The following is an 18,184-nucleotide window of genomic DNA, read 5'->3' on the forward strand; positions in this document are numbered from 1 at the left end:
TCGTCAAAAAGATCCGCCCCAGCACACGGGACGTTTGCCAGGCGGTCCTGAAGATTCGGGTCCATATCAATGGTCCGCAACCAGGCCAACCGGCGCATCGCCACCGAGCAGGCCACCGCTCGGGCTGAGAGCTCGAACGCATCATAGGCAGATTGCATTAACTGAAGCCGAAGTTGGGACAGCGAAGCAACCACTTCCTCAAACTCAAACCTAGCCTGGGACTCGATGTACGGTGTGAACTTCCGAAGCACAGGTAGAAAAAATTCCAAGTAGGCTGCAAAGTGGAAATTGTAATTCAGGACCCGAGACGACATCATCGAATTCTGATAGATGCGTCGACCAAACTTATCCATGGTTCTGCCCTCGCGGCCCGGAGGCACTGAAGCATAGACCTGGCCAGGATGAGACCACTTGAGCGAGGATTCGACCAGGAGGGACTGGTGAGAAAGCTGAGGACCCTCGAAGCCCTTATGATGCACCGTGCGGTACTGCGCATCCAATTTGCCAGGGACCGCAGGGATAGAGTAAGGAGACTCGAAGCATCGCATGAAGGTCTGGTCGAGGAGCTTGTGCAGGGGAAGCCGCAAGGACTCTGCCGGAGGATGAGGCAAGTGCATGGTATCGAGGTATTCCTTGGAGTATCGAGACCCAGCATCGAGAGTAATGTCCATGTCATCTGCCATCTGCCTGAGGAACGATGAAAAGGACAGTTGGTCCGCCGTCGCCGGTCTGCGAGACGGACTAGAAGAAGAAGAGGCTTCAGGATCCAGAGAGGCCTGCGAGCAACAGGACGAGTAGAAAACCTCAGGGTCCTCGAACTCCGGGCCCGGAGGAGGAGACCCAGTCGAAGCAGCATACCCCAACCGAGGTAATTTCTTCTGAGGCGAGACGGTCGAATGCCGAGAGAAATGCTTCGAAGAATGTCTGGATCGATGCCCCTCCCGATGCCTGGAAGGGGATCGAGCCCGTCTATGAGAAACTGGCTCAGACGCCGCCAAGGAGCAGATTGGACTCGATGCCGTCGATCGCAGAGGCGGAAGAGTCGGCGCCTCTCCCGACGCCGCCCAGGTTTGATAGGGGGTTCGGAAGAACTCGTCCTGCTTCCTGCTATGCCCAGGACTGGGTGGCCCCGAAGGTGGACGCCACACTGAGTCATGGGGCGGAGTAATCGGTTCCAAGGGAGGCAGGTCACTAAACGAGGCTTTCCTCAAGGGGATGGGCTCCAAGAGAGGCATATCACTAAGGGAGGCCCTCCTTGAGGGAATCGGTTCCAAAGGAGGTATAGCGCTAACGGAGGACCTCCTCGAGGACCCGGACACCGCTCGCTGCTCCTCCTCGCCGAGCAACGAGGTCGTGCGGCGAAGAGGAGGAGGAGGGGGCGGTCCGCCCCTCGAAGCCGAAGCTGGAAGGTCACCCTGGATGGTGGCAATCAGCCAAGGCCCCATGGTCTGCATGAACTCCACGAACTGAGCCTCCAGAAGGGACCGCAACGAAGCCGATATGGAGGGATCCGCACCAAAAGGGGGCCCTTCCGCACGGTCTCCGCGCTCCTTCGGTGCTGCGTGCTTCTGCTTGCCAGTCTTCGGCACCTTGAGCACCACCGGTGGAACTGTCGGGGTCGATACCTGCTCCGAGGAGACGGAGGAAGGCTCCGGCGCCGAAGCCGGGGCCGAAACCGGTGTGAACGATGCCGGTTTCAGGAGGCCCGAAGCAGCCAGGGAGGCAGAGGGCTTCGCGGAAGGAGTCGAAGCACCCGTCGATGTCGATGTCGAAGCTGCAGGATCTGATGAAGCTTCCATCTTGAACATGGACTCCCACAGCAGACAGCGGCGCTTAAACGCTCTCGCCGTCAGAGTGGAGCAAGGCCGGCATGATTTCGGGAAGTGATCCGGTCCCAGACACTGTAAGCAGCGTCGATGAGGGTCCGCGAGTGAAATCGCGCGCTGGCACTTGCTACACTTTTTTTAAAACCGGTAATCGGCCGGGACATAGGCCGGAAAAGCTCCGCCGCAAGGTCGAAGGCGCGGGGCCCCAGCCACGCGGCCGACCCGGTATCGGAAAGAAAATATATATATTTTTTTTTTAAAGAAATCAAAGAAAGAAATAAATGCACAGGAGAGCCAAAAGAACTCAACCCGCGGCAAAATAGAAGGCAAAAAAAAGAGATTCAATGGGCGCAAATTGAAGATAGACTTCTCAGCTCCGCGGAAGAAAAAGAACTGAGGAGACACGCCCGGAGCATCGGGCGGGAAGGCACTGGCGCATGCGCGGTGCAGGCATCTCGAAACTTCTGAGTTTCTTCAAGCAAGACATGCTTGCAAGATGTCCGTATCGGGGCTCTGTCGGATGACATCACCCACTAGTGAGAATACCTGCCTGCTTGTCCTGGGATAAAAACTTGTTTCCTAAACTTGTACTGTAAATATGGCAAGCTGTAACCTGTTAACTGTATTTTATGTATGTTTAACCTATAACCCTTTCTGAGCTCTTTGGGGAAAACGGGATAGAAAATTAAATAAATAAATAAATTTTTGCAGCTAAATTGCTCTATTGTGAGACTTTCTGCATCGGCCCCAAAAATTGTTAAAAAGCTTACAGTAAATTTCAAATCCAAACTAAAAGCCAACTTCTTTGACTGTCAGGTACCCATTCTATTATTCCTTCTACCAGAAACTCCCCAACCCTGAGATGTCCTATTTGTCCATATTAGTTTGTAAGCTCTTCCGAGCAGGGACCGTCAATTGATTAGTAGTAGTAATTTCATGCAGCCTATAAACCACTACAGTTGCAGCATCTTGCTTGGCTTTGCACCTCGGGGCAGTCTTGAAAGTGCCTGCACTGTACCTGGTATGAGCCTGGAGCTCCCTGTGCATTTATGTGAGTGGTTCTTACTGTTTACCCACTGTGTCCTCTCTACCTTTCATGAGAGCCTGAGATGCATTTATTCCCAGCTCAGCAAGTCTGCGTTCACGTGCTGTCCATGCCATGGGGCAGGATATTTGTCATTAGAAAGAAAGTAGGAACACTTACTTTTCACCCTGGAGTCTGCCATTCTCAGTCCTCTGGTTTCTTTTCCAGCTCCCACCGTCTGAATTTTTCTCCCAGACGTGACAGAGTTCAGTATAACTTGCTGGACTAGTTGTCTTCCCCTTCGTGCCTTGCACCAGACTGAATCAGAGTCCCAGAGAGGGAGGAAGGCAAACAGCCAAGAGAAAATTCTGCATATCAGTCTCGAGATTCCACACCTCCTGCTCAGAGTCCGTATCCTTCTCTCTGCCTAGAAGCCTGCAAGGGAGACAGACACCATGTATCGCAGCCCGGTTTCTTTATGCAACCATGCAGCACCAAAAGCTTACTAGGACAGTGCGGTCCTTGCCTCGCAGATAACTCAGGCCTCATCTACAGGACTGAAAGGAAGAGAGAGACTTCAGTGGCTTCTCTTTGCACAAGCAGTAAGGGACACATGACATTTATCACATGACATCTGGAGGAGCCCAGCAGGAAGTGGCACACTGAGCTCCAGCCAGGGAAAGTCAGATTCAGAGAACATTTTGTATGAGTCACTATGGTTATGGTTTATTAGGCTTTATATGCTGCAAAATAGTAGCAAAGTGGTTGACAAACAATAAGTTTAAAAACAGAAAAGAACTACAAATCATGAAAAGAAAGCAAATGAAAAAACAAACAAACCCTAATTAACTCAAAGCTGCAGTCAGAAACCAGCAGCAAGTCAGTGTGGTGCAGTGGTTAGAGCTACCTGAGATTTAGGGTTCAAATCCCGGCTGCTCCTTGTGACTCTGGGCAAGTCACATAATCCTCCACTGCCCCAGGTACATTGTGAGCTCACCGGGACCTCTAAGTAAACCTATGTAAAATCACAGGGCTCTGGAACGACCTTACTATCCCGTTGCAGAACCTGGGCTCTCTCCAACTATTCTGCAAGCAACTGAAAACTTGGCTCTTCTCTAACATGTCATTCTATTTCCCCCCTTACTCTTCCATTCTATATAGAAGCTCATGTAAACCTTTTCCTTTCTCTTCTTATATTTAAAGTTCTTGTAAACCGTGCCGAGCTCCACTTCCATGGAGAGCGGTATATACACTTAAGGTTTAGTTTAGTTTAAACCGTTTTGAGTTTGGTGGTAAAACTCCAAAAAGGCGGTATACAAGTCCCAATCCCTATCCTGGGACTAATATATAAAGAGAAAGAAAGAGGGGAAGGAGATCATTCACCAAACAAGAGTAACATTACGGTTTGTAGAGAGGGCAGAGCAATTTCCAGCCCTGGTCCAGCTCAGATTGCAGAGCGGCTGTTTCTTCTCTTTTCCCCAGGACTATAATACATTTTTCCTGTTTATTCTTCATGGAGCAATCTTTCATTTTCTGTTAGTTTTGGGAAATGTGTATTGATGAGGTCATCACAATTTGCACAGTCCAATATAAGAATTGCTGCTGCTGGGTCCATCGTGCCCAGCAGGCCGCTCACGCGGCGGCCCTTAGGTCAAAGACCAGTGCCCTGAGTCTAGCCTTACCTGCGTACGTTCTGGTTTAGCAGGAAGTTCTCTAACTTTGTCTTGAATCCCTGGAGGGTGTTTTCGCCTATAACAGCCTCTGGAAGAGCGTTCCAGTTTTCTACCACTCTCTGGGTGAAGAAGAACTTCCTTACGTTTGAAATGCATTTCTTTTTCTATTTCTACAGAATTGCATTGCATTCAAAGTTCTGATTTTAAGGGATTGCTGCCAATTTTGTCTTAGTGTTTCCAGTTTTGCCCAATTCAAGTGCAGTGGCAACATAGTTTCAGGCGGAGGTCCCCCTATGTACATATGGTCCAGAAACTCCCCTCCTTCATCCTTATGGTTCACCTTCTCCCCACACCCCCAGCCCTAGTGAGTGCCAGCACTAAAATGAAGAAGCAACAGCACAAAGCTTCGCCATACCTCTCTCTATGCACCCTAGCATCCTTCCAGCTTTTATTTATTTATTCAATTTTCTACACTATTCTACAGGGAAAGCACAGAACAGTTTACATGAGTTTATTCAGGTACTCAAAACATTTTCCCCTGTCTGTCCAATCTATCTAATTTACCTTCAGCAATATCACTTATAAAAATATTAAAAAGGACAGGTCCAACACACTACTACTACTATTAATTACTTCTATAGTGCTACCAGGTGCACACAGCGCTGTACAGAGTAAGAAACCAATCCCTGCTCTAAAGAGCTTACAATCTAAACAGGCAAGACAGACAAACAGCCCTTTCCTCAGAGCAATCTCCATTGACCACTACCCTCTGTCATCTTACACTGAACCAGTTCCTGACCCAATCTGTCACTTTGGAGCCTATCCCGAGGGTACTCAGTTTATTTATTAGACGTCTGTGTGGAACACTGTCAAAGGCTTTGCTAAAATCTAAATACACCACATCTAGTGCACTCCCTCTATCCAATTCTCTGCTGAAGGGCAGTCAGGTAAGATTTGCCTCTTGGAAGATGATACTAAAATCTTCAAAAGATAACCTTGATGGTGTGAATAACACAATGAAGGACTTAGTGAAGCTTGAAGAATGGTCTGAAATTTGGCAGCTAAGATTTAATGCATGGTCATGCATTTCGGCTGAAAAAAACCCTGAGGAAATGGTAGAGTGAAACACTTTTGTGCATGAAAGAGGAGCAGGACTTGGGTGTGATAGTATGTGATGATCTTAAGGTAACCAAACAGATTGACAAGGCAATGGCAAAAGCTAGAAGGATGCTAGGGTGCATAGGAAGAGATATGGCCTGTATAAGACTCTGGTGAGACCTCATTTAGAATATTGTGTACAATTCTAGAGGCCACGCCTTCAAAAACGATAAGGATGGAGTCTGAGCAGAGGAAGGCTACTAAAATCCCTCTATCTATCTTGTCCTGCCATGATGATAAAACAACTTCAGACCATACAAAACACCACCCTCAGACTGATCTACTCCCTGAGAAAATATGATCACATTACAACTGCCTTCTTAGACTCTCACTGGCTACCCATACAAGCACGAATTCAATTCAAATTCTACTGCCTATTATTCAAAGCGTTAAATGGCTCTTCCCCCTCCTACCTAAACAACCGCTTAAACCAGATCTTCACCTCAACACACAGAAGAACCCCGAACCCTTTTGCCTTCCCCCCACTCAAAGACACACAGCGCAAGAAAATGTTTGACAACCTTCTGGCAACACAAGCAGCAAAACTCAACCATATCATCTCCAACCTACTGACGACAACGGACGACTTCAAAACATTTCGAAAAGAAATCAAAACCCTGCTCTTCAAAAAATTCATCCAAACATCTTAACCCCTCTTCACCTACCTCCAGATAATTCTCCCCTATAAAATCCTCCCCAAATCACCTACCAAGTAAACAGATCCCTGAAATGTATTGCAATCTTACCTACTCCAAATGTAATCTATTTGTTTATATCACACAGTTCTGCACTGTCAATTTGCTATCCAACTTGTAAATCCCCTCGAAATCTTTCCAGCTATATCTCCTCTGTTGTTAAAAAAATAAAATAAAAAAATAAGTGTATCTTCACTGGAAAATGTCCAGTCAAATCTTTTGTAATCCGCCTTGAACTGCAAGGTATAGGCGGAATAGAAATCCGTAATGTAATGTAATGTAATGGTGCATGGTCTTCGTCATAAGGCGTATGGGGACAGACTTAAAAATCTAGGGGACACTTGATGAAGTTACAGGGAAATACTTTTAAAACCAATAGGAGGAATTTTTTTTTCAGTCAGAGAATAGTTAAGCTCTGGAACACGTTGCCAGAGGATGTGGTAAGAACGGATAGCGTAGCTGGTTTTAAGAAAAGTTTGGACAAGTTCCTGGAGGGAAAGTCCATAGTCTGTTATTGAGAAAGACATGGGGGAAGCCACTGCTTGCCCTGGATCGGTAGCATGGAATATTGCTACTCCTTGGGTTTAGGCCAGGTACTAGTGACCTGGTTTGGCCACTGTGAGAACGGGCTACTGGGATTGATGGACTATTGGTCTCACCCAGTAAGGCTATTATGTTCTTATGTATACTTTGGAGGAAAGGCAGGAGAGGGGAGATATGATAGAGATGTTTAAATAGCTATGTGGCATAAAAACGCATAAGGTAAGTCTCTTGAGAGTCCAGAATAAGAGGGCATAGAATGAGGTTAAGTGGTAATAGGCTCAGGATTAATCTATGGAAATTCTTTTTAATAGAAAGGGTGGTAGATGCTTGAAATAGTCTCCCGGTAGAGGTGGTGGAGACAAAGACTCTAAATTCCAGAAAAGATGGGACAGGTACGTGGAATCTCAGGGAGAGGAGGAGGTAGTGGATTCTGGGGATGGGTCAATTGGCCTTTATAGACCATCATGTTTAAAGCAGTTTGCATATTGTATACAGTTCCTTATTTTGTAGCTGGGGCAATGAAGGGTTAAGTGACTTGACCAGAGTCACAGGGAGATGCCGTGGGAACTGAACCTGATTCTCAAGTCTTTGCACAAGCCAGTAGGCAAAGTGAGAAGAGAGAAGGAGGGACAACCTATAATAAAGGAGATGAAGTAAAACCAGAACCATGAGTAAGTTTTGAAGCCCTTTTCTAATCAATTTACTCTCTTCTTGAACTTTGGGCCAAATTCTGTAAGAGGTGGGAGGGGTGGACCACTCCAGGCGCCAGGATCTCTCTGCCCCCTCACACCATGCTTGCGCCCTCCCTTCCCCACCCCTTTAAATTTTTGCCAATGTGAGCAACTTTTTTAGCCTGCTGCTCGCACCGGCCTGGCTTCCCTCTGAAATCACTTCCAGGTCGCAGGGCCAGGAAGTGACATCAAAGGGAAAGGCAACTCCATCACAAGAAGCAGGCAGGAGAAGTTGCTCACGCTGAAGATTTAAAGAGGTATGGAGGGACGTGAGTATGGCTTTGGGGGTGGGGAAGGTACAGGTGGGAACATGGAAAGAGTGAGAAGGGCACGGGCAACTCCCAACCCTCGCTATGACACTGCTCATGGCTTAGGGCCTCTTCTATCAAAGAGGCCCTAAGCCATGAGTTAGCGTTTATAGCACACTGAATGGCCCCCCCGCTGCTCATAGGAACTCTGAATGTCGGGAGCAGCTTGGCTTAGCGCAGTTTGATAGAAGAGGCCCTATGCCAGGGGTGTCAAATTCCCTCCTTGAGGGCCGCAATCCAGTCAGGTTTTCAGGATTTCCCCAATGAATATGCATAAGATCTAGTTGCATGCACTGCTTTCATTGTATGCTAATAGATCTCATGCATATTCATTGGGGAAATCCTGAAAACCCAACTGGATTGCGGCCCTCAAGGAGGGACTTTGACACCCCTGCCCTAAGCCATCCTCCATGGACTCTTTATCTATGCTTTGTATCAGTGGTTCCCAACCCTGTCCTGGAGGACCACCAGCCAGTTGGGTTTTGGGGATAGCCCTAATGAATTTGCATGGAGCAGATTTGCATGCTTGTCACCTTCATTATATGCAACTCTCTCTCATACATATTCATTAGGGCTATCCTGAAAACCAGACTGGCTGGTAGTCCTCCAGGACAGGGTTGGGAACCACTGTTCTATACACTTGAAAGGAGTGCTTGAGGAGATTGTGAGTTTTTACACACAAAAAATACTGTTTTGTTCCCTCTTCAGGGATTACCTCGAGCTCTCCTTTTTGGAGGGCTACATATGCATTAGGGATCACACCCTGGCAATCCTTTTCCTCTCACTCTCTCTCAGACATTACATTTACAGGCAGTCAGAGCCAAGGTTTCTCCCTGCTCTCTCAGATTTAACTTTATTGGCATGACAATTTTACACGTCTGGTCAAAACAATACATTAAGTACCATAGTCCATAAATCAGTGGTCCCCAACCCTGTCCTGGAGAACCACCAGCCAGTTGGGTTTTCACGATATCCCTAATGATTTGCATATAATGGAGGCGACAGGCATGCAACTCTGCCCAATGCATTTTCATTAGGGCTTTCCTAAAAAACCCAACTGGCTGGTGGTCCTCCAGGATATAGTTATCCTTACGTGACAGACTGGTTCAGTTACCAATATGCAATTCTTTGTAGACCATGGATCAAGGGCAGTGGGACAGATGAAGAGATATGTTTTTATTGACCATGTCATTTAGAACCAATTAAAAACTAATTTTAAAAAATGTAGGTGCCTGCAGGTGCCTCAAAAAAATGCTGTCCAGTCCCATCTCTAGAGGCACCTACATCAAAAGTAGGCATGGTTTGTGCTGGAAGTAGACGTAGATACCAGTATATGCTTCTATAGATGTGATTTTCATCACATCCCTCTATCTGTGACAAATCACATCAACAGATCCTCAACAAGCATTAATGTAATTTTTTATTTTGTATACCGCCTTACCCAGGGAGTTCTAGGCAGTTCACAGCAGATAGATTCAGTACAAAAAGTTCAGATTGAGATTGACAACAAAAACGAGCAAAGCAATTATAAAAAGTAACATACGTCTACAATTTAAGTTAAGGGAGCAAAAATAAATACATGCAACATGTACAAAGAGAATAAAGTACAATAAGTACAAGGAATAAGGACATGCATAAGTACATGCAGTAGTACATGCAGCAGAAAGTACATGCAGCAAAATACATGCAATAGATACAATAAGTACGTGCATACAGTTTAAGAGAAGGAGAGCTGCATACATGCCATAAGGAAAGAGCCTATAAGGAAAAAGTATGCAAGCCATAAGGAGGGAGCCACAATCTTAGAAGCGTGAGAGGGGAAGGTCATGTGGTATGATTAAGGATTCGGTCTGTTGAATAGCTGAGTTTTAATTTGCTTTCTAAAATTAAGATATGAAGAGGCATCAAGTATAGTTTGGGCGAGCCATGAATTTAGTTTAGCCGCTTGAAAGGAGAAGGTTCTTTCGAAGAATCTTTTCAGGTGGCACGATTTTAGTGAGGGAAAAGCGAACAGGTTTATTCTACGGGAGCTCTTGTTGTTGTACAATGGCTATAACCCAGTTTAATGATAGTTTCACCCCATAGTGAACAAATACTGCACTAAAAGGTTTCTCATACCCAATACAACCTACTCTAAAATTGCTTGGAATCACAATTGACAGAAGCTGCAACATGCAACCCCAAATTAACAAAATAATAAAGGCATCGTTCATGACCATGAGAAATCTAAGAAAAATCCGAACATTCTTTGAAAAGAAGCAATTCCTACTATTGGTACAATCTCTTATCCTTGGGATGATAGACTACTGCAACATACTATACCTACCATATACCGACCATGATGAAGCAACTGCAGACAGTGCAGAATACAGCCCTGAGACTTGTCTATTCACTAAAAAAAATATGACCATATCACAGAGGCATACCATGACTCAAACTGGCTTCCAATAGAAGCGAGAGTGCACTTCAAATTCTACTGCTTACTTTACAAGGCTATCAACGGAGAAAGCCCAACCTACTGGAATAATCGACTAAATCAATCCTCCTCAACCAGACACAGAAGAACCCATTCACTATTCTCTTACCCATCATCCAAAAATGTCAAATGAAAAAAACTTTATGACAACCTAATAGCCTCCAAAGCAGCTAAGCTGGACAGACTATTCACCACTCTGTTAACTACAACCACAGACTACAAAACCTTCAAGAAAGATATTAAACCATACTCTTCAAAAAACACATAAAACCTATCCAGCACAACCAATCCCAACCCAACATCCAGCACTCTCTATACCCTTAGTACTCTCTAATATTCTTCTATTTACCAAACATTATCTAAAATCCCATAATTCACCCTATTCTTATCTCCTAAAGACTTCTACTTCCCGCTGGTAACCTTAAATGTTTTATCTCATCGCTTATTCTATTACTTCAAATTTGGAATGTAATTCTTGTTTTTAGTTTGGATGTAATCCGCCTTGAACCGCAAGGTAATGGCGGAATAGAAATCACTAATGTAATGTAATGTAATGTTTCCATGTAATTACATACTTCATATGATAACATTTCACATCTCTTTCTTCTGTTATGTCAAATGGCCATTAAGCTCTCCAGCAGGATGAGGTTCCTCAGTCCTCTTGTCCAATCATCTACACTGGGAGGTACTCGTACTGTGTTTTTCCAGTGATATATGCCATTTCCTCTCTGGCTGCCACCACACACAGAGGGAGGGGCGGGCGGGTAGGGGTTATTGTTAAACGTTTCATTTGTAGTAAATTGCTTTGATATTTTTGAGAAGTGGTATATAAAAACTTATTAAACATACAAATAAAACAATTACTGAATAGTAATAACAGTTATATAAAATGACAAAGCTGGTTTTAAGAAAGGTTAGTCCATAGCCTGTTATTAAGACATGGGGGAGGCCTCTGGATTGGTAGCATAGTGTTGCTACTCCTTGGGTTGGCCACTGGGCTTGATGGACCATTGGTCTGACCCAGTAAGGCTAGTCTTAGGTTGCCCAATGCCAATTCTGGATTCTTGCTTATGTTGTCCTACTCTAGGCCTAATTTGTCCTCTTTGGCAAAAGTCCAGCCCTGCAGCGTTTGACTTCCTGGTTTCCTGCCTGTCTTTGACACTTGCAGCAGTTTTCAATGAGAGAAGCAGCTCGAATTGCGCCTTTGGTGGGGCTGTGGAGCATTTCTGCCCCCTTGACCTCTCTCCGACCCTGGAGAGAGCCCTGTCACCCCCGCCCCCCCCCCCCGCCCAGTCCTGCATTTTGACGCTTGTTTAACCATCCCTAATGGACTGGGTGTTGTTTGGGCGCTCTCCTAGTTCTCTGTGGCCCAGAGGCATTTTGCCTCTATTGTTATGTCTCGTTACTGACCCTCCCTGCCTGCCTCGTGACTCAAGCTCGCTCCTTCCCTCCCTCCACACGCAGGGGGGGGGGGGGGATTTTGGCGGTTAACCGCGGGGACTACATCTCCCACGCCGCCTTGCGCAGCTCCTTGGCAACCAGGACCTCGCGAGCGGCGCCATCCGGCGCTCGACGTCTCGGGCCGGGCCGTTGTGGAAGCCGAAGAGACGTCACAAGATGGCGGCGGCCATGAGGGGCTGAGCGCGAGCGGCCTGCGCAGTGTCCCGAGCCGACGCGCGCGAGCAGCCGGCCATGGAGGGGCCCGGGGCGGCCGTCTGCAACGTGCCCACCTTCATTACCAAGCTGTGGACGCTGGTGGAGGATCCGGAGACGGACGCGCTCATCTGCTGGAGCCCGGTGAGAGGGGGAGGGACGGGACGTTACCGCCGTTCATCGCGCCTTGCCACGTGACCCCCAGGAGCGTTTCAAGCGGGGAGGGGGAGGGGCTCTAGCCATGGGACAGCGGCGAACCCGCCGGGGCAAGAGCTGCAGAGAAAATGCATTGAAACTCACAGCTGACTACAAAATAAGGAGTGGAGTGGGAAGGGGAGATTCTTTCCAAAATTACTAGGGCCTGCCATGAAGCTACTAAGGAGTAGATTTAGAACAAACAACTTCAAGTTGAACTCTGCAATTTGTTGCCAAAGAATGTGGTGAAATCAGTCATTTCCTAAAAGAGAAGTTGGGGAAATCCACTGCTTAGGCCTAGGATAATTATGATTTTTTAAAAAATTATTTACTGCTTAAAGATCTAAGCAGTTTACAATTAACATACAAAACTATCAATTGTGTTTTCAACTCCAGGTCCTTCCCAGGGAGCTGCTCCTGCCCCCTCCATTTGTTTGTTTCTTTACCCAGGGCGGGTTACAAATAAAAACTATAACATTACATCAAACATTGCATACACAATCCTATAATACAAGAAGTACAAACCATAAAATACACAGGCGACCAGCACCTTGCTATCTTCTTTTCATTAACAATACAGTCTCAAACCTTGTCTTTCATCTGACAGAAAAGGTGCCGCTTCAACACAGTTCTTTATATTCTGCTGCTGTTGAATATCCCATTCCCTAGGCCCTATACAAGAAAATATACTGTCTCTAGACACTGTCAGTTTCAGCTGCCTGACAGATGGAATTTGTAACTCCAATTGTTCTGCAGATCAAAGAGGACGTGGCAGAACACTCTCAATGAGATGTTTGGATGCCAGATTGTGCACATACATAGAGACGTTTAGCATTAGCTTCAAGCAAATCCTATTCATCAACTTCAACCAATACAAGCTCACATAGCACTCTGTCATGTGCTCACATCTTCCCAACCTAAACAATGTTCTGATCACCGAATTTTGGGCTACCTGGAGGATACATAATGCTGGCATCAGTACCCCCAGGAGTACCAAATTACAGTAGTCAAGAGCCAAAAGAACTGTCGCTTGCTGAACTGATTTAAATGGGCTGACAAATAGGGCCTAAGTCCATTCACCACACGAAGTTGAAAGAACATTTCCATACTACTGCCTGCTCCTGCCCCTTAAATGTAAGCCCCAAGTCAACAAGAACACCCAAATACTTTACCTCCTGCACTACTGGCACAGTCACCCAGCAAATCAAGAGAAACTCGAACATCTGGGCCAAATGACCTCCAGATGCACATTACGCTTGTTTTCTGGATGATGAAAAGACAGGCTGCAGATCTTTTTATAAACTGAACTCGCAAACCCCAATAGCAATAAACAAAAGGCAGCTTACATGAAACAACAAAGTAAAGCACATTGGGCTAAAAGGATAACATACATACAAAGGGTCCAGCTTCTGTTCATGTATCCATCCTCTTTCTCTTGTTATGCCAACCGGCATGCCACTTATATACTTTAGTTCAGTAGCCTAGGGTACCACATAGTTACAGATTACATATTCACTTTCCATTGATTTATCACATGCATCATTTCTATTGGCTGTATGGTCTATACTAGTGCTGCCCGATTCAGGAAAAAAATTTTGATTCGATTCAGCCTATTGAATTGGTTTCTCTATTCGATTTTCCTGCCCAGTTGGGTGTGTTTGTTTTTTTTCAAACATCCTGGTGGGTTTATTTTATAGCCTCTTCACCCCCTTTGCCTTCTCCTAACCACACTAGCACTGTGGTGTAAACAAAATAAACAAAAAAGACTTTTCCTCTCTCTGTTAAATCCTAGCTCACGTTTGCGGTCTAACACCAGCTCTGGCAGGATACACGTTTCAAATCTGACTTACTGTAATCACAAAACAGAAAATAAAATTAGTTTTTCTACCTTTTGTTGTCTGGTCATTATTCAAATTTTGTTGGTCCCAGGCTCTGGTTGTCTTCTGATAACTTGCTTGCCAGGGTCTCCTTCTTTCTCCCTGCTAACCATCCATCTCCCATCTCTGTCCTCCCCTTCCGTTTCCCTTCCCTCCCCAGGAGGTCTGGCATCTTTCCTTTTTTTCATCTCCCTCCACAGAACCACCTTTTCTTAACTATACTTTCATCCAGCATCTCTCCCTCCTTTCCCACCACCACAGGGTCCACCATCTCTCCCTTTCTTTTCCCAATTACCCTCCTATTCAGTATCTCTATCCCCCCACACCATCCCTTGTGTCCAACATCTCTCCCTTTCTGTTCTTTCCCTCCCTAAATCCCATTGTCCATCATCTCTCTCACTCTCCTCTATTTTCAGAGCCATTATTTCTTCCCCCCCAAAGTCTGGCATATGCACATCTCTTTGAACCCTCCCTCTCTCCGTGTACTTCTACATCAGGTTCCCCCTTGAAGGCTTTCCCCCCCTCCAAGGCCTGTCACCCCCTTAAAGGTCTGCATCCCACCCCTGAAGGCCTGCCTGCCTGTCCCTCTTCAAGGCCTGTCCCCCCTGAAGGCCTGCCTGCCTGCCTGCCTGTCCCCCCCCCCCCGAAGGACTGCTCACCCCCCCCAAAGGCCTGCGTGTTCCCCCTGGCCTCCTACTGGTGTCCGGCTTCCCCCCTGGCCTCTCCGCACCGTTTACCATTGAGGAGCAGCCTGCAGACAAGATCGCAGTGCTAGCGATCTTTGCACTGCTTCGGAGCTGTTTCCTCTGCCGTGGTCCCGCCCCTCCTCTGACGTCAGAGGCAGGATTGCGGCTGAGAAAACAGCTCAGAAGCAGTGCAAAGATCGCTAACACCGTGATCTTGTCTGCAGGCTACTCCTCAACGGTAAACAGTGCGGGGAGGCCAGGGGGGAAGCGGGAAGCCGGGGGGGGGGAAGCCGACAGTAACACTTCCCAACTGGCCCTCCCCCCTCTCCCTCTAAAGCAGTGAGGCCGGCCAGCAAGAGCAGCGCTGCCGCTCCTGCTTTAGGGGGTGAGGGGGAAAGGTCAGTCGAATTGGGAAGTCAATTTTTTTGTTGTTGTTGTTTTGAATTGATTCAAATCGATTCATCCGAAGTGAATCGGTGAACCGATTCGAATCGGGCAGCACTAGTCTATACACTTATCATGGAGCCATATTGAAGCATGACGTCACCTAGTGTCAAAATTGACCTTTCTATTTCCCTGACACTGCATTCCTAATACTAAGGTCAATATTTCTAAGAGCAGGCCCCCTATGTCCTGAGCTTGATTGTAGTTCTGTCGACATTTTATCCTGTGTGTTGCTTGAGTTTATCCAATGATGTCACAGTCAGCAGATCTCTGCCAGTTACTAGAACAAAGGTGAATCTCTCATAGAGCATATTGTCTCCTGCTGACAGGGAGAAATATGATTGTCCAGAAACTTGAAATCATAAGCACAATGTCTTTCTTAGAAATATAACTTTTTGGGGGTCTTCGCCTACATTTTCATGCAGGTCTTATTCCTGATTCTTCCTTAGTACTTAACTTAAGCCTGCTGCAGTCCATCCAGTTCTTAATTGCAGCTACAACCAACTGCATTTGCAATATTGCCTCATTTATATAAAAGCAATCAAGTAACACTGTAATAAAAGACATAACTTGAATGAGGAAAATTCACCCGACACCACAAATTTTGTTATCTGTAAAAAAAAAAAAAAAAATGTAAACATTATAACATTCATACTTGTGCAATCAGCACTAATTATGTATAGAGCGTGTAGCTACTTGCATGACCTCCTATCAAGCAGACGTAAACATCAGAAAAGGGTCTATCATGCCCAATTTCCAAGAAAACTCAATATAGCAACCAGGGCAGATCAATAGCAGTGCATGCAAATTCATAGTGGATATCCTGAAAACCTGACCTACCTGTGGCTCTCGAGGACTGGAATTGCCTACCCCTGCTCTAGACGAAAGAAGGGATAGAGGATAGTATTGAAACAAAACTTGACAGATAGCAGCTGTTAGTTCATGTATGTGTCCTTTACTAAGCTTATTGTAGTTCTCCCTACTTCCCTTACGTATCAGTTCGTAATGTTCGTGTGTTTGTTGTAGTCAATAACTAAGACCCTGTTTTTAATTGTAAATCGCTTTGAATTCATGATATTGTGATATATCAAAATTTTAATAAAATTTGAAACTTAAATAATGGCTCCAGCAGTGGGAACGTGAAGCTGATGCTGGACGAACTTCTATGGTCTGTGTTTGTATATGGCAAGGCAAATCAGGACGGACTGGAACAGCTTTGGACAGCAACTCTAGTAGCTGGGAAATAGGGCCAATGCAGGACAGACTTTTTTTTTAATAGTTTGAGCCTGAAAATAGCAATGATGGATCAGGAGCATGTAGGCATATTTTATGCCAGGTCTTGTAAATCTCTGTGGGGGAGGGGGAGACATCGCATAGTTGAACTTAGCAAGTAAAATATAATTTATACTATTGGATTGTTGGTTTAATATTGCCTTTATAATGAATTGTGACACTTAGGCATGCCGGTTAGACAAAGCAAGTCTTTTATCTGCCGGAGGTGCATGGAGGTTATTTGAAATTATTCAGATGGCTATGGGGAGAAATACATTGGATGAGGTTGTGGTGCTTGGTGCCAGTAAAATTTTCAATAGATTAGAAACATGATAGCAGATAAAGGCCAAATGGCCCATCTGCAGTAACAATTATCTCTTCCTCTTTGTAAGAGATCCCATGTACCTATCCCACACCTTCTTGAATTCAGACACAGTCTCTGTCTCCACCACTTCTTCCGGGAGACTGTTCCACTCATCTACCACCCTTTCTGTAAAAAAGGTACTGTATTTTTCGATCTATAAGACGCACCTGACCATAAGACGCACCCTCATGTAGAGGAGGAAAAACCAAGAAAAAAAAATTCTGAACCACTTGTCCCACCGTCCTGCCCTGTACACTTTCAAACTTGGATAGCCACCATCCCTGCCATGAACAACTATACAAAATGGTACTGATAGAGGCGACAGATATATCGTAGTAACAATGCCAGGCATTGGGGGAGGGGGGTATTACAATCATGTAACCGGCAGCAGCACAGTGACAAGCCTAACAGCCCTTCTGCCTGTGGCTCGTGGTGGAGGATGAGGTCTGGGGGGAAGGGAGGCAAGGCCAGTCCCGTTATCCGATACAGCTTTTTTGCAGCCCTACGCTAAAACACTCACCCAGGTCAGAAGAGAATCGCATAGCTCCACCCGATTCAAGGACTCAGCGGTGAGCATCTCCTGGCCCCCACTGCCTTTGGTGCTACAAGTCGCCTCCCTGCTGTCGGGATCAGAGCTTCACTGCCCACTGTTGCCGCCGCCCATATCCGGCTTCTGCTGCTGCCGCATGGCCACTCTCACTGCGCAAATTCACACACATGTCCCGGCTGTGCCTGCACCTCTACTCTGGTGCAAACACGGGTGTGCACCTGCACACCAAAGCCCCAAATCAGCAGAGCATGCAGCTTGGAAGGGCAATTGCTCAAGATATCAGGAGGCAGCGGTCCAGAGAAGGAAGGGCAGGAGCACGGAAAGCTCTTGCTGATACAGTGCTGGACCGCTGGGATTTAAAAAAGGTACGGGACCGGGGGGGGGTATTCACTCCATAAGATGCACCCTTAATTTCCACCCACTTTTTTGAGCGGTCTAGCACTGTATCAGCAGGAGCTTTCTGTGCTCCTGCCCTTCCTTCTCTGGACCGCTGCCTCCTGATGTCTTGCACAATTGCCCTTCCAAGCTATATGCTCTGCTGATTTTGGGCTTTGGTGTGCAGGTGCGCACCCGTGTTTGCACCAGAGTAGAGGTGCAGGCACAGCCGGGACACGTGTGTGAATGCGCAGTGAGAATGGGAAAAAGTGTGTCTTATGGAGCAAAAAATACGGTATTAGATTACTCCTAAGCCTATCACCCAGGGCTGTGG

At 46.2% G+C, this 18,184-nt stretch overlaps 2 protein-coding genes across 6 annotated transcripts in view; one reads left to right on the forward strand and one right to left on the reverse strand.

The window, feature by feature from the left end:
- Positions 1-12,316, reverse strand: part of MROH1 (maestro heat like repeat family member 1) — a 411,563-nt gene extending 399,247 nt beyond the window's left edge. The window contains exons 1-2 of one of the 2 annotated variants that reach the window (XM_033934479.1): positions 12,165-12,316; positions 3,031-3,285 (exon numbers count right to left, since the gene is read on the reverse strand). In XM_033934479.1, the coding sequence (XP_033790370.1) occupies positions 3,031-3,052 (22 nt within the window). In that variant the 5' untranslated portion in view covers positions 3,053-3,285; positions 12,165-12,316. The remainder of the gene's footprint in view (positions 1-3,030; positions 3,286-12,164) is intronic. The other variant, XM_033934480.1, reaches the window with a different exon arrangement.
- HSF1 (heat shock transcription factor 1) overlaps positions 11,969-18,184 on the forward strand; it is a 260,811-nt gene continuing 254,595 nt past the window's right edge. For 2 of the 4 annotated variants that reach the window (XM_033934483.1, XM_033934484.1), the window contains exon 1: positions 11,971-12,231. In XM_033934483.1, the coding sequence (XP_033790374.1) occupies positions 12,127-12,231 (105 nt within the window). In that variant the 5' untranslated portion in view covers positions 11,971-12,126. Of the gene's footprint in view, positions 12,232-18,184 lie in introns of all 4 variants that reach the window. The other 2 variants (XM_033934485.1, XM_033934482.1) reach the window with 2 other exon arrangements.

Source organism: Geotrypetes seraphini, chromosome 2 (genome assembly GCF_902459505.1).
Source record: "Geotrypetes seraphini chromosome 2, aGeoSer1.1, whole genome shotgun sequence".
Classification (NCBI taxonomy): domain Eukaryota; kingdom Metazoa; phylum Chordata; class Amphibia; order Gymnophiona; family Dermophiidae; genus Geotrypetes; species Geotrypetes seraphini.